This window comes from Oryzias latipes, chromosome 1, assembly GCF_002234675.1.
Source record: "Oryzias latipes chromosome 1, ASM223467v1".
Taxonomy (NCBI): domain Eukaryota; kingdom Metazoa; phylum Chordata; class Actinopteri; order Beloniformes; family Adrianichthyidae; genus Oryzias; species Oryzias latipes.
This window is the reverse complement of record NC_019859.2, coordinates 19,781,325-19,804,933: the sequence shown is the minus strand read 5'-3', so window position 1 is coordinate 19,804,933 and position 23,609 is coordinate 19,781,325. Positions and strand designations below refer to the sequence as shown.

The following is a 23,609-nucleotide window of genomic DNA, read 5'->3' as shown; positions in this document are numbered from 1 at the left end:
ACATAAGTCATTATATTGCAAGAGACAATATAATGAGTTAACAGAAGTTGTCTTTGTTGTCTAAAAATGGCTTAAATTGTAGGTGAAATATGGTTTTATGTTGTACTTACGCTCTTTCAAATGTCTCTTTTCAAATGCATTTTTTTATGACAAGTTTACAAACAGGAATACTGAAAAACAGACATTATGCTAGCTTTAATTCAGTTGAGTACTTTTTTGCTTTATATGTGTTTTTCTGCCACCTAGTGGTCAATGTTAAACATTTCTAAAAATGTTGAAACTGAGAAAAAATGTTTCTTTATCAATATAATGCTTTATTTTATCAGTGAATTTCAGTCTTGTAAGATTTTATAACATATTTTGAACAGTTTAGAAGACAGATAGTTTAAGGAAAAACCATTTTAAAAAATCACTATGAACAACACACGTGTGTTAATTCAATGGAGAGTTTAAATGGTAGCATACAATAATAAATATAGAAATGGTTCAACTTAAAAGAAAGGCACTGATACCAGTTTGACAACATAAAGGGGGGAATTTTATTGATCAGGCCATTCATGACACTTAAAAAGTTTCTTTCTCTGTACATTCATTTCTGGAGGTCCAGTTTTGTTAAACTGCATCCACAGCATTTTTTTTAGGTTAAGAATAGAGTTTTACAATAATTCATCTCTAAAAAGCAATTTCTCTGACACTTCCTTACATGCATGTGCAGTGAACTAACAGAGGTCAGTCTGACAAGACGTTTCTATTTGCGTTAAGGGAACCAAATTAGCGATATATTTCTTGCTGTACCTAAGTCATAAATACATTAAATATTATATTCATTCTTGTGCTAAACTCAAAGCTGTGCTGCTGTTTAAAAAAATCTCAACATCACTAACAGATGAGGGAAATGAGCCGGCCTTTATGGACTGCATACAATATAATGTGTACAGTTATATTACAGTGTTTCTAATGTCCCTGATTATATCAGAACTATAGTGTTGTTGCTTTTTTTTTAAATTATATTACAGTACAGTAACATAAAATTTTCACACACTGTGATTAAAGATGATAGGAGGAGAGACGTTTTGTGTGCAGTAACTTTCTGTGTGTGTGTGTACTAAAGACCGGAAAAACAGAGACATTTAAAACAGGAAGAAATAAAATCATGGTTTCTCATAAACAGAGCCATGTAAACAGCTTCTCTAATTACGCCATCATTCACCGGTTATATAGATAGGTGCCATGGTTACCAATCACGTGTACAACAAAAGAACACAATGCCACGGAAGTCAACAGCAGCCACACCGCCACCCGCTCGCCTCTTGCTTGTCTTTCACTGCGTGCAGAACATTCAGACCATCTACAGGAGTTGTGAGGCAAAGAAGATAATCAAAGGTGTGATCGAAAAACAACTGGAAAGAGATGATATTTTGTATATATATATATATATCCTCTTTAGAGTGGACGGGCACACAGAATGGGTTTTCTACATCGATGTGCGAATGGTCGGACCGTTGAGACAGACGCTCTAGAAGTTTAGTGTCTCTGACATCATCTTCCACCAGTCCATCAGCTCCTCCCGCTCCTCCTCCTTCCTCTCCATCAATGACTCCAGCTCGAAGTCTACCTGTAGGTGCACATGGAAAGAACACAAATGAAAGCAGAAGATTGGGAAAGATTGATATGGCAAACAAAACTGGTTATTTTAAATGCAATAAAAAAAATACAGAGTTTCTCATGGAAATGTAAAATGCAACTATACGACTTCATGAACATATGTAAGAACTGTGTGCACACTTCTTAAAACTATTTGATGCTGCTTTGATCTAATATCTGATTGAGAAACTTTAGAGATTTGAATTTAATATGAACGCTTTGACTCCTGTTGATGCCATTCTGCATTGAACCACTTAAGCTCAAAAATGTCCTTACTTCAAAGCACAAACACAGGTGATTTTCTTTTTCTTCACAGCTAGAAATTAATTCAGACGTCGAGGGATTAATAAAATAATTATTTCCATTCCTGTTTAACTCCTTACAAATATTTTTTAATTCTTTATTTAGGTTGCATAAATATCTGCAGAAAAAATGTCTTTCTATATCAAGTGTTTTTATGAGAAATTATGATTTACAAATAATTGCATCTCTGTGGCACCAAGTCACAGCTTCCTCGTACACTGCTGAATAATTCCAAAAGGTTCACAACATTCCCCAAATATGTGAAATATATGGAACAGAGAGTTGATTGTATACCATCTGGGACCCAAACTCAAAGTGACTGCTCACAAAAATGGAGAGGTCTCCAAAACCATCTAAGATCTTCTACTTCTTCTATTTTTAACTATTCATGAGAGCAAAAGCAGTACATTCAGAAATGTACTGTCTGTACTTCAGAAAATTTTCTTTTTTTTATAACCTGTGGTGCATTCAAATATTTGTTTCTTACATAAAATGTAGGAAATGTTAACTTTTGGTTATGCATGCAATTACTAGGATTCATACATTTGTTCATCCTTCTGTGTTTTAAAGTTTTATGCATAAATTGCACATAGATCATATCTGTTCTCATGTTGGACGGTTTAAGTTACTGTTAGTTAGATCTGTTGTCTGTGTGTGTCTTACCCGAGCTGCAGGGCTGTAGGGGACAGCCACCTTCTTGATGACAGTCAGGTATCCTGGTGCAGTGGCTGCTACTTTGTAGTTTCCTGGAGCCAAAATGCGCCAGTAGTCTCCATCTTTGGCTGCAATATAAACATTACATGCTGCTCAACTTTGGAAAAAGACATACAAGGAGTTGATCATTGCTTGGGTTTCATGTACAATAATACTTAGAATTTACTGTATTGTGCAAAGGAACTCGACTGAGAGAATGTAGTATCAGCTGTGTCCACAAGAGGGAGCCACTGAAACGTTAATTATTTTACAGGAAAAGCAGACACCATTGTGGAGTTTGCAGTGGTGTCAGGGTTATGGGAATTCTCTTCTGAATGGAAATACCTGAGGTGATGTCATGGTCTATGCCCTCCACAGAGATGGTGGCATTGGAAATGGGGTTTCCCTGCAGATCACGGACAAAGCCCTTCACGCCACGGTGAACCTGGACACACAAACAGACACACACACAAGTAGAATTACTGTAACACTTGGGGTAGAAAATGATGTGTGATATAATTTGGGTTACAGAATTGTGATATTAAAAGATGGATTAAAAGATGCTGCATTTATTAAAAGTACTGACTAAATAAACTATTTATCAATTTTCTTCAGTATTTTTCTCAACCAACACCTTTCAATAGATTTTATCAAGCAAAGTTACTCTTGTTTACTTATATCACTAGTTATGTAAAGTTTTTACCATACCCAAACAAAATTGGTTTTAAATGCAAATTTTAAATTTGAATCATTATTTGTTGGATCAAAATATAAAAAGAATTCAAGCTGATCTAGTGTTTTGCCAGTGATACACTGACCTACTGTTTTTCATTCTGTCTGTGGTTAAATGTTGAAATGGGAAATCATGAAAACCCAGTAACAACTGTAAAATACAGATAAGGCTTCATAATCTAGCAGCAGAACATTTATTTTTGCTTAAAAATTAAGGATATCTTACTTGTATACCTCTCAATTAGTATTAGATATCATGTAGCCGCTTAACTCAAGGTAAATACTGTACAAGTTATAGAAAAATAAAGATAATTCAGTGTTACACACACACTGTCTTTGACACATGGAGGCTTTTCCCTCAATTGTCATTTTCATTTCCACCATCAGCATAACCTCCAGAGGTTTTTCGCTTTGCACAAAAAACACAGGAGCTGTTTAAACTTCCAGATCTCTGCTGACCTGCTCGATGTAGTTGACGAGGGAGTTGCGGTTCTGCTCCCAGTAGGTCTTCAGCGTGTCTTCACTGGGGAACTTGTCGCAGCTGAGCTCCAGAGTGATCTCAAAGCAGTTGCTGCTGAGGTAATTGAAGTCTTGCATACCTGGGGGTGGGGTGGGGTGGGGGGGCAATGAAAGAGACAGCAGAAAGCCTTAATAAAAGATTTGCAGGAACAACCCTTTTGATTTTAGAGCAAAAGGTCACTGAAAAAAAATCTAAACATGCAATTTGCTGTTTTCAAAAAGCCCCCTAATTTTAATGGATTTTACTACATTAGTTTCTGTCCTGAGCTAATCAACCATATATGTAGACATATTTAAGATGGAGAAATACAAGCTAATGTCTCATAATACCAAATATATAATAGAGTTAATCGAAACTTTGCTCCTTACGAGAATCTTAAGAGCCTTCAAATGTCACTGAACAGCCTTCTCATTTAGTGAATTAACACTTATTTCTTCCATTCACTTTTTACTTTGAGTTTAAAAATGAATCTAAAATGCCAAAATGGAAAAAAATGTGATTATTTGTCACTGGTTTTATTATCTCAGTGAGGGATTTTTTTCCTTTTTCCGCTGTAGTTTTGAACATGCCCGCTGTGCCGACGTAGGTCATCTCTACGTGCTTTTAATCTGAAGAAAACAAGAACTTGCCATTTTGGCCGCACACTTACAAGATGAGGAAGCTACTGAAGTTGAAACAGTATTTTAAAACTTAAATGAAGTACTTTGAAATCACTTAAGCTGACTAAAAATACAACTGGGTTCGCCAGTTTTACAGTAAAAGGCCTAAATATTGAATTTGAAATTTGTCATCCTCCTCCCTTTAAAAAGTTTTAACAAAAAAGATGCACACTATTGTTGTAACATTTTCTTATTTAAATTGTTTAGAGTGCAGAAGTGAAAAACTGACGAGGGGTTTTATTTTTTGACAAATTAAAATTTAAAGTAAACATTTTGAACACTGAAACCTGCTGTGTATATACAGTGGTGGACAAAATTGTTGGTACCCCTCAGTTAAAGAAAGAAAGTCCACAATGCTCACTGAAATGACTTGAAACGTTCAAAAGTAACAATAAATTAAAATTTATTGAAAATTAAACAATAAAAGTAAGCCATTACTTTTGAGTTGGTGATTAACAGAAATATTTAAAAAATAAAAACTAATGAAATAGGGCTGGACAAAAATGATGGTACCCATAACTTAATATTTTGTTGCACAACCTCTTGAGGCAATCACTGCAATTAAACGGTTTCTGTATTTGTCAATGAGGCTTCTGCACCTGTCCACAGGTATTTTGGCCCACTCCTCATGAGAAAACTGCTCCAGTTGTCTCAGGTTTGACGGGTGTCTTCTCCAAATGGCATGTTTCAGCTCCTTCCACAGATGTTCAATAGGATTCAGATCTGGGCTCATTGAAGGCCACTTCAGAATAGTCCAACACTTTTCTCTTAGCCATTCTTGGGGGTTTATGGCTGTGTGTTTTGGATCCTTGTCCTGTTGGAAGACCCATGACCTGAGACTGAGACCAAGCTTTTTGACACTAGGCTGCACATTTCTATCCAGAATGCCTTGATAATCTTGAGATTTCATTTGACCTTGCACAACTTCAAGACACCCTGTGCCAGATGCAGCAAAGCAGCCCCAAAACAGAACTGAGCCTCCTCCATGTTTCACAGTAGGGACAGTGTTCTTTTTGTTGTATGCTTCATTTTTGAGTCTACCAACATAGAGCTGATGTGCCTTACCAAAAAGCTCCAGTTTTGTCTCATCTGTCCAAAGGACATTTTCCCAGAATGCATTTTTGCAAATTCCAGTCTGGCTTTTTTATGATTACCTTTCTACAGTGGTGTCCTCCTTGGCCGTCTCCCATGAAGTCCACTCTGGCTCAAACAACGACGAGTGGTGGGATCTGACACTGATGTACCTTGATAGGAGTTCACCTTTAATGTCTTTGGAGGTTGTTCTGGGCTCTTTGGATACAGTTCCAACTATCCGTCTCCTCAATTTGTCATCAATTTTCCTCTTCCGGCCACGTCCAGGAAGGTTGGCTACTGTCCCGTGGGTCTTAAACTTCTGAATAATATGTGCCACTGTCGTCACAGGAACTTCAAGCTGCTTAGAGATGGTTTTATAGCCTTTACCTTTAGGGTGGTTCTATAAATTTGTTTCTAACGTCCTGGGACAATTCTCTCCTTGGCTTTCTGTTGTCCATGTTCAGTGTGGTACACACCTTTTCACCAAACAGCAACGTGACTATTTGTCTCCCTTTAAATATGCAGACTGACTGATTATGGGTTTGAAAACAGCTATGATGTCAATTAAAGGACATACCTGAGTTCATCATGACCCCCTGGGCAATTAGTTCTCAGTCTTTTATGGAGGTACCATCATTTTTGTCCAGCCCTATTTCAATATTTTTTTTATTTTAAATAATTCTGTTAATTAACAACTCAACAGTAATGGCTGATTTTGATTATTTAATTTTCAATAAATTTTAGTATATTGTTACTTTTGAACGTTTCAAGTCCTTTCAGTGAGCATTGTGGACTTTCTTTCTTTAACTTAGGGGTACCAACAATTTTGTCCACCACTGTATATATATATATATATGTATCCCTCCGATGAAGAGGATGAAGTGTTTTTATCACCTCCAGGCACACTGTACCACGCTCCGCCATTAGTGATGCCATCCTTGAAGCTGGAGTCGTCGTCATTCTTCCGGCAGGGGGGCCGCTGAGGGTCAGACATGACAGGGTTGTACATGGAATATGCTTTAGCCAGAGACTTGAAGGTCACATCATCTGGACTAGCACTGTACTCGTGGGTGGATCCTTCAGGGAGGAGGAAAGAGAACAAACGAATGCAAAAAATCGTTAGACAATAAGCAAAATCAAAGCCGCTACAGCTGGAGCACATTAGCATTGCACCTTGTTGATGCATGCAGTTTGCTTACTAATAACACTGGGAAGGCTTTTCAGAGCAAAACAATTTGCATGTGGTTCAAATTAAATCCAAACTGGTGGGAAAAAAATCATTTGTATCCACAAAACGAAACAAACATCCTTCAAAGTTGTTTACATATTTAAACAGATAGGGAAACAGCTGTTTATATAGAAATTACTATTTTAAACAAGAAACAGACTGTGTTTGATATGCGTTGGTCTGAGTGCGTACCAGTTCTGGTTTCATCATATGGATAGTTGGCTACAACATCTCCTCCATGCAGGTTTGCAGAGAGGACAAAGGGGATGTCCATGATCCAGTGGATTACTGCCTTGGTCTCTGGAGCCAGCTGAAGAAGAAACATTTTTATGATTACCGTACAATATATGATATACAATCATTTTTTATTTTTATTTAGGTGTAAAGACAATGAAATCAGCCGTATCATTTAGTCTCAGTGTGTTGGTGCACCTTTGGGTTTTCATCCACGGCCTTTTTCATGTTCTGTAGCAGGTGGTGGTTGGCTCCGCCCTCTCGCTCGTTGATGTAGACGATGCGGTCCAGGTCAGGGAAGTTCCTGTTCAGGTCGATCCCCTGCGCATTACTGCGCCCCACAAACCAGTCCTTGATCTCTCCAGGCTGAGCAGCAGAACGGAAAGCCAAAAGTTACAGGACACAGGCCGCCCGCCGTTCCTGAGCGCAGATAGCAGAGGCAGTCACAAACCCACTGATTACCTGTGACGCCGCCTTCTCAAAGCCATCAGGGTTCATGGAGGGCATCAGGTGGATGCGGGTGTTGTGGATGAGGTCGATGATGGTCTCGTTGCCTTGTTGATACTGGTTGCAGAGATACTGGGCCAGGTAGATGAGCAGCTCTCTCCCCACTGCCTCATTGCCGTGCATGTTGGCAATGTACTTAAACTCCGGCTCACCTGCAGGAAAACAGCAGGCGTTGGTATTTGTAGTTTTGTTTTTTAAGGGTATTTGCTTTAGTACGGAAAAAAAAATGAAAAAAAACAAACAAACAAACACACAAGCCCAAGACGGGGAAGTAAATTCACATTCTTGCCTCAAAAAAAATGACTTTTTTTTGTCATTAAATGTCAAAAATGACAAAGCATGAGTTAGAGTCCAGACATCCTTTTGATTATCTGTTACCTGAAGATTAATAGCTCTCCGGTTTTCTGTGACAACAAAGAATTTCTTTTTCCACAATGACAAAAATAACTTTTTGGAGAGTTTTTTTCACAGTGCGTGCGCTAAAAGGTTTGAGTGATCTGGTTTTGCTTAAAACCTTTACCTGTGCCCAGATTGAGATATTTCCATGTTCTTTTTTTTTCTTGACCACAAACAGTACATTAAACCAATCTCTTCAAGATGTGGGTGATCGTTCAAGATTTGCTACCCATTCCTGTATTTTTGTGTTTTTATTTTTTCTCTCACAGTGTTTGATGTACTTCTGCAGCAAAGCCAGTGACTTCATTCGTTACTAACAGGCTACACACACATAACCCAGTGCACATCTGGCAGTCAGGCTACTCTTAAATGCTGAAGTCTGCCTAATGATTTCAAGACCACACTTAACTTTTTCTGTCAAGATGCATTTTTTAAAATACTTATTCTTTTAAAAAAAGGTGCAGACTTCAATGATGCATTCTGTATTGGCAATTTTTTGAATGCTTAAAAAGAGTTCTATGATTAAATTTGTAAAAATAAAACATCTGAAATGCTTCAGGAGAGCAGCAGAGGTGACGACAACTTATCTGCTGCTGACAAAACTCATCCGTCAGCTGACAGAAACCTCTGCGTTTTATGACAGTTCATCGATAGTGATTTGTTTGGTGACCGGCAGCAGCATCAAGGATAAAGTTGCGCCTCTGAGTAATTTCAGTTGTCGTGGAAACCCTGACAGGAGCAGGTGCTTGGGGAGACAAATTAACTAGAAGATTGAGTAAACACACCATCACCAAAGGGCACAAGCACTCTGTTAGCCATGACATCTCATATTACAGACATATGTGCCACGACCAGAGCTAGATGGTAATAGTGCCTTTCTTCTTTCCTCAAAGCCCAAAGCGCTTTATAGTCACAGATCCATCACTCATTTACAATAGGGATGCCACAATTCTCAGTTTAAAACTGAACGTTATGTTACACTAGGCCAGCACAATTAATTGCAAATTTATCTTTATAACGATTTCAAGCTCTGCAATATCCATATCGCAAAAGTCAGCGAAAATCGCTATAAATGGTAAACCGTAAATATGCTAAAACAAACTTATGGCAACTTGAAATATTTAATGAACTGAATAAATCCCTTTATGCATTTGACCAATCAGATGGAGCACTTTACGCTCCATTTAGCTCAGTCGAGGAAAATCAAGACGTGCATGGATCTAGTCGTCTACAAGTGGATACATCAGAATGGAGTGGAACGGTGAGCTTGCTGCCCACTAACTGTAGCTTGTACATCACAAATACAATCTTTTTCCAACGGCATTTTTTCATCCTGATTCACAACGATGTGAAGAAAGAAATACTCAGAAATGGAATTTGAAGCTCAATTTTCTTTCTATATGTCCTCCCTCATAAGAAAAACGCCACTAAAACATGTTAAAAACACAAAATACACAAATGTCATTGGAATGGGTCTTTAAAAAAGCTGTCCAGGATTCAAAAAATCTCTGTGAGCTGAGATTCCTCAAAATGTTCTAACTCGTCTCATCTGTAGATTTGTAAAATGGGATTTCTATTTCTAACAATTGCATCCCTTTGTGACCTGTCTTTTCCCCCAAAAACAAACAATGGGACTTTCTTTAAAGAAGCTGCACAATAACTAAGTATTTTCTGCTCCTAAGATTGGACATGTGTGGGATAACGTGAAGATAATAACTTTTACTTTTAAATCAATAATCAATTCAGTTTGTAGTTTCTACTACAGTCCCGAGCCGACACTTGTCTATGACTTTGGGGGAAAAAAGTGCCCTGGAGTTGTGCTGCTTGTTGCCACTGAGATCCAAAAGGAATTCAAAATATAGAAAGTTCTGATTGGAGTTTAAAGGAAAAAGCTTTAAGATCAACGTCTTCAGACTGATTGGACATCAGCTGTAGTTGGTGTAGCTGTAGGAAATTTTTAAACAAAACAATAATTTATCATTTTAAATGTTAATCAAAATACCAAAAAGTAGAGGTAGTCAAAGGAGGCCAAAGGAAGAGGGGTGAAAGGTGGATGGGCTTCATCTGATCTATAATAGATGACCTCCAGACTGTGCTTTTTTATCTTCCTTCCTGTTCTGATTCTTAACCTTATCCCTGGTTTGTCAATGTGCTCCACTCTTCTTTCTTCTCCCTCATTTCATGCAACATTTACTGTTTTCTCAATCATCCCTCTGTTGTTTTCTGTCTCTCTTTTTCATCAGCTCCCCCTACATCTCAACAGGAAGAGGCTCTGCGTCCTCGGAGGGAAAAACTTCCAAAAATACACCAAGTTTTATGGGTTAAAACTCTGCCCTCCTCCTCTGCAAGTCCCTCTAATAAAGAACTCGTTCCATTTGAAAGCTACTTTAAATCCAGAACAGAAGACGTCATCCGACATGGTGGTTTCATCCATGTGTTTGGCTAATTTCCTCTGCTCTTCACAGAGGATTATTGTTGTTTCTTCAGTCCGAAAAGATGGGACTTTTATGAGATTGGAAGGAGCAATGTGAGCATTAATTTTTCATCACCTACAGACACAGCCAAAACCATTAGGAGATAGAGTTTCTCCTCATGTTAAAAAAAAGGTTGCAAATACAATTCAGAAGAATTTAGCCCTTGTTCTTTTCAGAGAGGCCCCCAATTTGAGTTCAGATCCCAGCCAGACACGAGAAATAAACGCCTCCTTCCTATGAGAAAAACATCTGGCACAAGGGTGGGCTAACACACTAAAAGACATAATCACTACCATCAAATGTACTATTTTTAATAATGCTTCCTATAAATTAACCCCAGCTGAAATTTCCTTTCATGTTGAGCCTGACCATTTTTAAAAACAGCATCACAATTTGGAGTGAATACACCTTTATGGATACAAGTTTAGGTTTCTACTTTGAACTAGTACTTTACATCGCTTTGAACAGGTGATGCAAATGTAACATTTCCAGGAACTGCATGAGGAAGTGTGTCCTGCTGGGAGTAATCCGTGGAACAGCCATGGTGATCTGTTTGTTTTAGGCCGTCTGACTGCAGCAGTCACCAAAATAATCTCTTTATGGAGAGAACGTGGCTGAGTGTGTAAGTGTTATGTACCACCACACATGCTCTAGAGACTTGGTTTGGAGAAAGACGTCAGTAAAGTATTTTTCTGGTGCAGTTTGACAAAGGCAAAAAATAAATGAAAAGTGAAGTAAATAGTCTTAAAGTGAGTCACTTTAATGAATAAACTCACGTAGTTCTTTGTAGCTTTTAAATCAGTTTCTTAGAATGATGGTGGCCAACACTGTTAAATTTCTAATTTGATTCAATTTAGTATTAAAAGTTCGTTTTTTTAAATTCAGTTTTATTAAATACTCATTCCTTTTTCAAATTTCTATTCCAAAACATTTAAATATTTGGTCATTTGAATTATCAAAAGTTGGAATTTTTAAAATAAAACAATGAATCCTTGCATTAAAGTCTCACTCCAATCATCTTTTGATCTATTGTAAAAATAATGATTATGCTGTTTCCCATCATCCCTTTATTTACACTCTTGCCTTCTAGTTTAAAGCTCCTCATAATCCCAAGATAACATTACCCGTGCAACAAAAATGGCGAGAAATATCAGAGTTATTCAGCCGTACAGTTTTTAGCCAGATATTACTGATTTTATGTTTTGTACAACTAGTGTACCCTGTTGAGACAACTGGGTTGTAACATTGGGCTATATGAATAAAACTGAATTGAATTGAATACCATCTTGGATGAGGAAAACAAAGATGTACATGGATCTATTTGTCTGCACGTGGAAGTATCAGAATAGAGTGGAACTGGGAGCTTGCAGCCCAGAGGCTTTGGCACCTGTGTAGCATCTACAGGCTTTTTCAAATGGCATTTTTTCGACGTATCAGGATTCACAGCGATTTGAATAAAGAAATGCCCAGAAACGCAATTTTAAGCTTTAAATTTTCTTTATACACTGTACTTGTCCTCCATCATCAGAGAAATGCCACAAAAACATGTTTATTAAAAACAAAAAGAATACCATTTTCATTGAAGTGGATCTTTAAAAATGAACTTTTTTTTTTGCCAAAACACTATTATGAAATCTTTTGTGTTTTTGCTTTAATGTAGATGCTAAATGAAGGTAATTTTGGAGCCAAAGTGCTTTGATTCATATTTGCATTAGTAGGTTGTCAAGGGTCTGTTGGAGTTTTTTTACTTTTTCCAAAAACTGTCAAATGAGCCTTTTAAATTAAGAACTTTAATGAGTCTATTACAACAGTTATTTCCCACTCGTATTTTCCACTAAATACTAATGAGTCACCATTGTTCATCTCTGCAGGCAGCTCCCGTGCTGCTGCAGCGTATGACAGATGGTTGTTTACTGAGAGATGCATCTGCTCAGGTCCATCGTCTTCCTGAGCCAGCCAACCAACCGCGAGCCTCCAGTCAGCTCAATGCACTAAGCCGATCTGTTGCCCTGGCAACCGCTATTTCAGCTCCACCTTCGACTACACACATTGCAGAGTCAGACAAATATGGAGAGCACCTAAAAACAGCCACGTTTATTCCACATAGCCTGTCTTCACTCTGTCCATCCATGCAGGGTTTTTTCATCTCTTTTCTAGCACTCTCAGCTAGGTTGTTTTGCTAAACTGAGATTTAAGGTCAGAGAGGGGAGGCACAGCTTTAGAGCAGCAGTTTGTAAACTCATCTGGTAGTAATAAGTGCTCCACATCAGGCTCCACATTGTTACTGTGACTCATGCCTGTGCACGCCCACAAGACTATTACAGGCCTATTTAACATGTACGCTCATTAAACTCTGGGACCACGTGAGCTAAATTGTACCAAGCCTGCGACACACCAATGAAACCACATAAGGAAAACACACCTTTGAGCAAATGTGCAGTATGTTTTACAATCATTCAGAATTTGTTTTTTTTTTTTGTTTTTTTTTGGTCTAATACAAAGAAATGTTATATTTTTGGATTACATTTTATGTAATCCAAAAATATATAAAATACATGGCTTAATAGATAGCAAATAGCAAAAAAATGATTTCTCTATTAGTGTTGGATTCGTATTCATTTGCAGGAACTAAATATGTTTTTAGAGTTTCTCCATGTTTCTTGAATTGAGAGAGCATCAGGCGTGGCACACCTTTGGAAAATGTAAAAAAAAAACAAAAAAATGAAACCTGCCAATGAAATCAAAAATAAAACAGCAAAAAAGTGGAACATATGACAAAAGATACATTCGTAGGTTCTTTTTTTTTAGTAATCAGACATAAGAGTCATTCCAAAAAGATGACAAACACAAACAAGCCAAGTGAAATACATCAGCTGCATTTCAGTTTAATATGAGATCCTTATGAACAGTGCAAACAAATGATTTTTGCTTATTTGGATATAAACCCATTGTAAAATATGATTTGACACTTCTGCTGCAGCAGTCTGTGCTCTTTTGGCAGATTTTATAAAAGTGAAATAGAATCTTCCTCACTGCACAGGTTTAACCCTTGTGCTATCCTATGACCCCACCCTTACATTGACGTGTTCTCCCCACCATGACAAAGGTGGATAAAGGTAAGATCACAAATCATTGAAGAAAAAAGGTTCAGCCCACTGTCTTGTGGGGTCTAGATGACCCAACTCCCAATGTTAAAGTGCCTAGGATAGCACAAGGGTTAAGGAACAGGAAAAGGCAGCATATCTGAAAAAAACGCTCTATCTGTAATGTGTGTTTTTGGAGCCATAGAAATCCAAAATTCAAGTGAGATTGGTAGATTTTTATTCTGTTTTCTAAACGCATAGTGATTGAATATTGTATAGACTCCAGAGTGTTAAACCCCATTTTTAGAGGTCTAAGCCTTTCATGTTTTTGGATGCAGCGTCTCTTCTGAAAGGCAGCTGAGACCTGATCCAACACCTTAAGGGGTTTCCTCGGGATCACGACTGAGCAGATTCTTATCAGGCAGCAAAATGGCGGCCTGGCGTTGCTGATGATACCACAATCTATCATCGAGAATTTTAGGAAGTCATGCGGGAGGCCCTGCAGCCCCCTCGTTTAACTCACACCTGCACCCATCTTCTAATATCAGTTTATCAATAAGCTCAAATTAATAAAAATTACGCATCAGGAGTTTCTACCTGATGGGTTTTTGTGTGATAAAAACGGAGGGATGTTGGATTCTTACCACTCTGACACAAAAAAAGGGTTTTAAAAAATGCCTAGGATATGGGATGAGGTGTACATCCACTGTGCTATAGAGTAGACTTGATGCGTAAACTGACCAGGCTCGTGCGTTCCGGGGTTGTCGGTCATCTCCAGCACCAGCAGCTCGCGGCCCTCAAAGCTCTCTCCAGTGGTGTAGATGCGGGTGACGGTCGGACACTGCAACCACACCGACACCAGCGCTTTCCGCAGCTCGTCATAGCGATGGTACTCGAAGGAGATCTCCCCGTCGGAAGCGGCTGCGCGTGTCAGCGCAACCACCGCAGCTCCAAATAATAAAAGGAAGGCTTTCATGTTTGGTTCGCCCTCGTTTGTGCGCCTCTCTGGTCGATGCTGCTTCCCAAGCTTTGGCTCTGTCTGTTCTCCAGCCTCGCTCTAGGCTATAAATATCGTTCCTCTGCCTCCCTCTCTCTGTGAGTGTGATGCGACGGTGTACCTGAGCGCAGTCCGATCCTGCGTCAAGCCAGGCACATTCACACTTCCGGGCACAGCTTAAATAAAATAAGAGCCTTTTTTCCCCAGCAATGAAAATTTGCATTTACATAAAAAGCTATTTTTATGCATGATTAAAAACATTGTCAAACTCACATAAAGATGTGCATATATATTACATTTTATTAAAGACATTCCCACAAATAGAAAAGAATAGAATATAAACTCAAAACCGACTTGCTGATTGCGTTCATAATAACACTATTCCCGAAAAACAATAAAAATCATAAAACAGTTAAAACATTAAAGTAATACAATCTCTTAATTAAAAATGCAAAAAACATGTAATATTCAACAATAAAAATCAAATACAATAAAACCATAAAACATTCAAAAGATAAAAATTCAGTGAGGAAAAAAAAATTTTAAGCTCTGTCAGGGAGCTGTATGGTTATGATTACTCTAATCTTATAATTTGTTGTCATGTTCATGAAAAATGTTATTGCGTTTTAATTATTACTTTCAGCTCCAGTGACTGATTCAATTTAAATCTGAAGCTTAGTTGGCAAATTCTGTAGTTACAAAATCTGTAAGGCAAGGCAGATGACAGTTCAATATTTCATCTTGACCATGTAAAGATCATAATGTTGAGGCACAAAACTAAAACCTGTTGCAAATAAGATGAATTTGAGGTTCCATTGGGATCAACACTGACATTAACTGTTAGAATTTTTAAGCAAATGAGTAAACAAAGGATGGTTTACACTATTTTTGCATGTGAGGCACACCACATTTACAGATTTACAGCCTTAGTCTGTGTAGAATCTTATATATTGAGTATTATCAGGTGGTAAATATGTAAATAACTGAACTTGAGTCATCATTTATTATAGAAGATGTTGAGAAGAGGTGAGATGTCCCCATACAGATGCCATCCCCACCGGAAGAACATTGCAAATTAAAACCTGGAAAAAGTAAAAATTTTATTCTGAGTAATGATATGTAAAGCACTAACGTAGTAATTTAATAACTCATTTTATGGCATGAAGGAATACTACAGGTTTATATGCGTCTTCATTTTCCTCGTCTGAGCCGGCATCAACATCAGCCGGCTCAAAACTCTATGCCTGGATAGCTCCAATATAACAAAATGAGGAAATCTCGCGATTTGCCATAATAATGATCAATATTGCGATAACAATATAACTTGCGACACCTTAATCAATAGCAAAACAACCATAAGCATAATTTCTTTTTCACTGAAACAGTTTAATTGTTTAAACAGTTTAGGTGTCTACATTGAAGGCGAGCATCTAATTTAGAAGGGTTCCATTCAATTGGTCAACAACTTGAAGGGGTCCATCTGATTGGTCAAATGCATAAATGGATTCATTTGGATTTATTTGATTAGTTAATTACTTCAAGCACCCATAAGATTGTTTTAGCACATTTAAGGTAACTTTCACCGTCTTTTGCTATAGACGTTGCACATCTTGATATCGCGATAACGTTAAATTAGCGATTTATTGTGCAGGCCTAAACAGCATATTCATAATTAAAAGACCACTGTGACACACACAGTGAGAGGGAGACAGTCACTTTGTTATCTGTTTCACGGCCCCCAGACTGGGTGGGGCGGGCCAGCAGCTGCTACCAGGGCATTGGTGCCATCCCGGGGGTTCCTGCGCCCTTGACCTTGCAGCTCTTTTCCACGCAGTGAGGAGTCCACAACATCTGAGCTGAGTGGAGCCGGTGCCCCTTCCTGGGCACACCAGGGCACCCCAAGTCCTCAGGCTCACTGTTCCCTGGCCCTGTCTGGGGCCTCTGCTGGTCGCCAGTGTCCGCCTTTCCAATCGGGCGGTCAGTTTCTTCCGCTCCCCCCAGTTTGTCCTCGGTGGGGCTGGCAGACAGGTTGCTTGGCTGTGCAGTGTGGGCTGGTCATTGGCCTACCTCTGGAGGTGGGGGGGAGGTGGGGGGGGGGGCTCAGGGCTCCCAGGCGGTGGCATGCCTTTTATCTGGGCACCAGCGTAGGTCTAATGTGGTCAGGACATTGGGTATGGGCCTGGAGCGCCTTGGGGTGGGTCCATGCCCTGGCAGGGGCTCCGGCTCTGTGCATGCTTGTAATGGCTCCCGGGTCTTTGTCTGATGGTGGGGTTCTTGGATGCCTGGATCGACCACGTTTGCTATGCTGCATACCCCTACCTCCGGGGTGTGGTGTGCTTGGCGTCCTGCCCTTATCCTCCATCTCTAGCATCCCACTCTCTCATCGTCACTATCTTTTCTTCTGTCCAGTCCAACAAAGAATGCATATAAACATAATTATTATCAATCAATCTTACCCTCAAACACAAAAGGGGTTTATACAAATATACATTCTGTTTGTCTGAAGATCCATAAATCCCAATCATAACAGTAAAATCTGTCCAACACAAGAGGCACTCAGCTCTGATCTGCTTGCTCAGCTGTTGGATAAGTTAGAAAGGAAAAAAAAACACTGGGAAAGCTTCTACAATAGATCAAAAGATGATTGCAGTGGCACTTTGAATTGTTAAAATGTATTTGTTTAACTGTTGAAATGGCTGGCATCTACAGCAACCTTCATCAGAACTTTTGCCACTTCCTGTCTGTTGGCGGCTAACTTGACACATCTGGTGAAGCTGCAGGGGTGTGACCTCAGTGCAGCAGCGGATACAGCTCTCACTGTACACCCAGACAGCTGAAGTACATCACCACTCCACCTGAAATATTATCCTACAACACTGTTTGTACCGGCAGTCATGTTCTGTAGGTGTGGACATTTTTCATAACATCAACGGGTCGAGATGCTGTTGGGCCAAACTCGACCAAATATAACAGCTGATTATATTTTATATTTATTTATTTTAATGTTGCAAACACAGAAAAGGAAAAACAACAAAAACAGTCTTTTTTGTTCAAATTTAAAAAGCATTTTGTGATTTTATAGCAATAAAAAAATAGACGAACATTTTGGGAGAGCTATACAAACCAATTCCCCTTCCATCCCACTGTGACTCAAGTTGCATTCTTTGAAAAGCTGCATTTAGTTCAGAAAGTTCTGACTACACTGATAATAAACTGCAGGAAGTTACAACATTTTTGTTACCGTCAACTTAAGGAGAAGTGCTAAAGTGCTGAAACATTCAGAGGTAAACAGGAGCATTTCACAACAGTCATGTGATCAACTTTTTTTCATTTGGTGACAAGCCAAAAAAAAAAAAAACATCAGGAAGTTAATCTTTTTTATTTAGTCACCATCTTTTTCCATTCAGGCACAAATGGTTGATGTGAACCTCTAGTCTGATTCAGAACCAAACACACCACTCGATCAGTTTTTGTGCATCTTTGTTGTTTCTGTGCACATCAAGTTGGGTTTGTGTCCTTCTGCCTCCCACAGAGTGAATATAGGAGGAGGTTCGCCTTGTTTACTGCTCCTTCTTGTCTCCTTGCTTCTGCATGTGCTTGTTGTACTGGCTGTCGGTGTTCAACAGCTTATCCCACCAGGTGAAGGTGGAGGCGTAGTTCCCGACGAAGTTCATGTGGTGGAAGTCATGGAAACGGGCGCCAGCGTAGAATGGGATCAAGTGAAGCGGGTTCAGGGGAATGTCGTAGCCACTGAGGGTAGAGATGACAAAAAGTCACAAAAAAGGGAATAATTAACATTAAAGATTTTGTAATTATTCTAATCGAAGAAAAGCATCAATTGTTTTGGGAATCAAAGAGGTGTTCTCCATTGAGTGGTAATGTTATAGAACTATTAAGGTGACGCTACCAAAACAAAAATTTTTTAAAAACAAACACTTTCAATAAGTCCTGTAAATGGTAAAAACTGACAATCATTGATACTTCTAGAAAAGATGTCCTAAGGACAACTGAGTTCTAACGTGATGACGCACAGATGTGCTATTCCACAGAGGATGCAGTTGTGGAGCCGGGAACTACAACTGCGGCCTCACATTGCGACTTGGATAACAGTATAGCTGTACTGAGGTTAATGTTACAGTTTTTTTAGACTGCTTTGAATTGCAAATGCCTGCATGATATCGCAGCTGAATGTGAATGTTTGCAAGGTCAGTCTAAACATACTTTTAGGATATTCTTTCACACAGAAAAAAATCGTTGGATGGTGTTTTTTTTTGTTAAGTTGTCCTGTGCATCTTTTGGTGCTGCAGGGTTCTGGTCTTGTGTTAATTAGAGTAAATAAATACAAAAATATGACTAAAGCTTCAGTATTTATGTTGTAAAAACCTCTTTCAAATTGTACTTTTCCAATTGTGAGTTGAAGTGCCACCAAATGGCAAGTTTGAGGGAATGTTTTTATTGTATTATGGTCATCCTTCAATTTTTTTTTCATTCTTCAGAGGAATAATATGGCGTTTCATGGCTGCCATAAAGTGAAAAGGCGTAAAGACAACTGAGTGGGCGTATTCAGGAACTGAGTGAGGAACCTTACAACCGCGCAGGCGCAATTCTACCTGAGCGACCCCGCATATTACAACTGCAGGCCTGCAACCCTAACTGAGCGGTGAGCCACAGGCCAGTGCCACACTAAGCACTGACCTGCCAAAACTGAGTTGGTTGTGATTTATTTTTTCAGTCATCAATCACAAAATCCATCAAAGTCCTCATCTTCTGCATCTGAAATGAACAGCTGAGCTTAATTTCTATCAAACATTCCAGCTTCGCTTTCGTCATCGTCAGAGTCCGTCTCGTTGCTGTGCGGCTCCAACGAACAGTGCAGGCAGACACGTCAGCCCCAGCTTCAGTTCTACAGTCCAAAAGTGTGGCGTAACTCGTCCGGCCCTGTGACTTGCTGTCACATTTGAACGTTTATCAGAAGAGTTATTGAGGCCAGAAGTCCGAATCTGTGAAGATCTTATTTAACCGAACTGCAGCTGCTCTATTCCCGTGTTCCTCCGCGTAGCTGATCGCTTGCAGTTTAAACTGTGCTTCAAAATCGTGCTTCTTTGCATTTCCAGGGTTTCCAAAACGATTTTGTTCTGCATTATGCTCATATCTGTACCATTGTACTACGGGGGGGTCTCCTTTCACGTCCTCGCCTCTCTCCATACAGTTCTCATGCTGTTCTCTCCAAGATCTTCTTTACCGAAGTCACACAACAACACATTAGGGCTGCTCCGTACATTTTGAAGAAAATGTAAGACTTTCACCTTATGGTTGTGAAAGTACAGTATATAGAAAATATGATAAAAGGCAGGGAGCCGCATGCAGCTCAAGAGCCACCTGTTAACCCCCCCTGCTCTAAAAAATGAAAGTCCCGCCCCGCTGCTTCGCCGGACCTGACATATAAATTTCGGCCAATTAGATCAACCAGAAAGGTTCCTGCCCCCAAGTGACAAACACACACCCCTGAATACCGCCCCCCAAGTTACAAAAACGCCCTCTTAACACTGAGCGCAAATCCAGGTGAGGGCGCAAAGTGGAACTGACCGTGCGGGATCCCCGCTCAGTTAGGATTGAAGGACTGCAGTTGTAAATTGCGGGGTCGCTCGGGTAGAATTGCGCCTGAGCGGTTGTGAGGTTCACTCAGTCGGTTCCTGAATACAAACGCTCAGTTGTCTTTAGGCCCTTTCACTTTATGACAGCCATGAAACGCCATTGAAGTATTCTCTATTTGTATTTTTGTTTATAAGAAAATGCTTTAATCATTTCTTGTAAGGAGTGATTATTTGTATCAATAATAGTACATGTTTAAGGGATAAAGCAACCAAAATTATATTGTCATGTAATTTAAACACAAATAGACATCTATTATTTGTCTCTTTCAATAATGTACTAACATTTCTAGTGTTCCCTGTCGCCCTCTGGTGTCAATCTCATTAATGACAGGTCCATTATCACCTGTGGTGACTGTCACATGACTGGCCGGCCCGCCTACTAACAGATTTGCTTTGTTGACCCGAGAAATCTGAATTATTCAGAAAACAAGTTTCTCTTCCAATCTGTGTAAGCACCTCCACATCACAGCTGTTGTCCTGTCTCACCTGTGCACATCAATGGTCTCCAGCAGGCGGAATGTGACCCAAGCCCACAGCAGGAACACGTGGTTACAGAAGATCATGATGCCAATGAAGAAACCAGCACCCAGGATAATCGTCTCAGCAGGGTGTGCGTATTCCGCTTGCATACCAAATGGAGACTAACAGACACCGGCATGTCAGACATAGGGACTTTATCGTGTTTAATAGTCAACTATTGAGTAAATAATCAAGCCTGAGAGTTCTCTGTTCAAACATTGAACAAACTGAGTGCCTACTCACAGTGAATTCATGGTGAACTTTGTGGATGTATTTGTAGATCCGTCTGTGATGCAGCAGGCGATGGAGGAAATAATGCCAAGTGTCCTCGACAACAGCACAGCCAAAACACTGGGCTAAAAGGTACGGCCTGGAAAACCAAACTCATCGTTAGATAATAAAAGGATGAGATCAAAGCCAAGAGATTAGGATATTGGAACTACGGTGGCCCTGAAGTGCAAATCACACCAACAAATCACTCAATGTAAAACAATTAAATAAGCAAAACAAATAAAAATATAAAAACTTTATATTTTAGAAATCAAAGCAAAATTACACACAACAAAACACAACTGAAACACATTTAGAAACTGGAATGTGATATCGCTGATAGGATGATGAGGATGACGTCTGAAATTCAGCACTCCAGGGCTACCGTATCTAACAGATAAAAAAATGCTTTCTTGAGTATCATTATCATTGCATAAACTGCAAAAACTCTTGAAGTTGGTCACTCAATACAGCAAGAAGTTTACAAGTTTGGTTCATGAAAGAGTAGCTAAACAATGTTCAACATTAGATTCCAGGTAATGACCTGGGTTAAAACCCTTATTATTTACTTTAAAGCCACAGTGCCTACTCTCCTAATTATTTTTTTTTTTGTAAGTTTTTGAAGAACGTTACTAAAAAAGTATTTTGATTCTTTCACTGACCAGCGTGGCATCGAGTCCCAATCATAAGGAATGCTGAAGAATTCAGTGAAGTAATATGTTCCACAGATCAAAGGAAACTGGATACAAAAATGGTTAAAAAGAAGCATTTTGAAGCATCTCCACTGCTTCTCCATAGTCTCTGGTTTGTCCTGCAGGAGAAAACACACACACACATAAACGATCAGACTAAGACCCACAAATCTAAAATATCATCTCGTAAGATAAATAAGACACAAACCTGTTGGATCTTGTATTTTTGCATAAAGGGAACGAACTGGAATAAAAAGCCAGGCAAACATAAAACGAAGTAGACTAACTCATGGACTATAAGTGATCCCCAGGTAGCGATCTGGAACTTGGTGTAGTTGTCCAGCATGTAGTTCCAGGCGTGTTTCAGGGGAGGCTGGAAGGGGTTTTCTGGCAGGACAGCATCGACATACTCCACAGCCAGATAGGCTGAGCTCAGAATGTTAGCGGAGTCGTTCATCGCCATGATGGAGGAGGCAAGGTGACTGTAGCTCTGAAACATCAAAATAAAAGAAGGTCTTATTAGAAAAGATTCATTAGAATAGAGTTTCTTTACCTCCTTGTAACAAAGACACTATTCTTGGAAATGTGACTAAAACACAACCATTTTATTACTTACAAAATAGGATATCTTCGTTTAACCTTTTGAACCCAATATGGTATGAAAAACTTGCTTAGGATATTACTAGTAATAACACACAGCGGATAATATTTGTATTCTTCATTACTGAATTTAAAATACACCAAAATGAACTGCAAGTTCAACTACAATTCATATTTATTAAAACTATATATATTATCAAACAAACACACGTGCCGACCTTTATGACAATACAATGTATTTAAAAAAACGAAGTTGTTGGACTGTGCAGCCAGGCAGACTTTCACACTGGGCTAGCTGACTCTCCCTTTTCTCTCGACAGACAGCGTCAAAATATTGTACTAAAGTGCATTTATTTGATCTTTATCCACAGTTTGTACAACCGAATATCTAAAAGAAAAAACAACCTGGTACCACAAAGTCAAGTCGAGTTCATGTCCTTTAGCCAACAACAACAAAACTCTCACCTTTCCGCAGTACGTCCCGTCTACCTGAGCGCGAGGCCGACGTTCCGTGTGAAGTACAGTAATATGGCGAAGCCTATTGGTCGATATGGGAGAAGGGGGATGTCGTACTGCAGATCGGCGTCGCTGATTGGTCGTCGGTATGGAGTGATGATAGTGAGACTGGAGGCCTTCGCGGTGACAGCCAATCAGAAGGCCGGATTGTTTTCCTAACTGTGGCAGGCTGCAGGAAGGAGGAGATGGGGTGGTGGGGTGTCAGAGCGGAACCTTCGGCCATAGGCTTGAGGAGGATCTGGATACCTCTCCTTCATTTTTATTTCAACGTGTCTTGAAGTCAAAAATAGGTTTTACTGCGTGCTTTGAGTTGCTTGGTTCGTTTTTAAATAAAATAAAAGTCGTGTAAAATGACATTCTGGCTAATGTTTGTAGCACAAATGTCATAAAATAGTAGTGGAGTACATTTATTTAGTAGATTTAACTGAAATAGAGGTAAATGTTCAACATTCTAGTTTACTTCATAAACTACACTTTTTTCTCTAGCTGCTCTTTCCATGCTTTCTTCTCCATCTCTTTTCACAACTGTTGGAAGACAGTTTTGTTAGTCTGGGTTTTTTCCTAACTTTTTGAAAAATGTTTAGGTTAAGCTTTTTTCCAATCAACTTTTGTGAACGTCCTCATAGACTATAACTATTGACTGTGGAACAAAACAGCCCCGCCATGCACGACAAACGAGAGGACACAGTCTGTCAAAACACATGAACAAGACAGCTCAGAGGAGACAGAAGGGGTCCTGCCTCGATATGAACCCAAATAACAAATCATGTCCCTGTAGGAATGGAGGTCAAGGAAGCCCAGGGTTATAAAATTC

General features: G+C 39.3%; 2 protein-coding genes across 3 annotated transcripts; both read right to left on the bottom strand.

Moving 5' to 3' along the window:
- Nucleotides 1-515: 515 nt before the first annotated feature.
- On the bottom strand, nt 516-14,691 carry cpe (carboxypeptidase E). 2 transcript variants are annotated; one of them, XM_011476912.3, is made up of 10 exons: nt 14,289-14,691; nt 7,550-7,746; nt 7,286-7,453; nt 7,046-7,163; nt 6,520-6,702; nt 3,832-3,971; nt 2,986-3,085; nt 2,611-2,729; nt 1,501-1,615; nt 516-1,348 (listed from the first exon to the last, which is right to left on the bottom strand). In XM_011476912.3, the coding sequence occupies exons 1-9, from the start codon at nt 14,521-14,523 to the stop codon at nt 1,517-1,519; spliced, it is 1,359 nt and encodes a 452-aa protein (XP_011475214.2). In that variant the 5' UTR covers nt 14,524-14,691; the 3' UTR covers nt 516-1,348; nt 1,501-1,516. The 2 variants fall into 2 exon arrangements, with proteins under 2 accessions (XP_011475214.2, XP_011475207.2); XM_011476905.3 differs by having other exon boundaries at nt 516-1,615.
- A 2,895-nt stretch (nt 14,692-17,586) lies between these two features.
- msmo1 (methylsterol monooxygenase 1) lies at nt 17,587-22,833 on the bottom strand. The gene is made up of 6 exons (XM_020704079.2): nt 22,745-22,833; nt 21,888-22,169; nt 21,650-21,798; nt 20,961-21,087; nt 20,685-20,839; nt 17,587-18,294 (listed from the first exon to the last, which is right to left on the bottom strand). Exons 2-6 carry the CDS (start codon nt 22,140-22,142, stop codon nt 18,105-18,107), a joined length of 876 nt encoding a protein of 291 aa, XP_020559738.1. The 5' UTR covers nt 22,143-22,169; nt 22,745-22,833; the 3' UTR covers nt 17,587-18,104.
- Nucleotides 22,834-23,609: the final 776 nt, after the last annotated feature.

Coding starts and splice junctions, on each gene's coding strand:
- cpe (XM_011476905.3), bottom strand. CDS start 14,523: ATGAAAGCCTTCCTTTTATTATTTGGAGCTGCGGTGGTTGCGCTGACA. Junction 3,086..3,831: donor TCGTCAACTACATCGAGCAG/GTCAGCAGAGAT, acceptor TTGTGTGTCCAG/GTTCACCGTGGCGTGAAGGG. Junction 1,616..2,610: donor CCTACAGCCCTGCAGCTCGG/GTAAGACACACA, acceptor GTGCACCTACAG/GTAGACTTCGAGCTGGAGTC.
- msmo1 (XM_020704079.2), bottom strand. CDS start 22,142: ATGGCGATGAACGACTCCGCTAACATTCTGAGCTCAGCCTATCTGGCT. Junction 21,088..21,649: donor TGGGACTCGATGCCACGCTG/GTCAGTGAAAGA, acceptor TTGGTTTTCCAG/GCCGTACCTTTTAGCCCAGT. Junction 18,295..20,684: donor GAGACCATTGATGTGCACAG/GTGAGACAGGAC, acceptor CTCTACCCTCAG/TGGCTACGACATTCCCCTGA.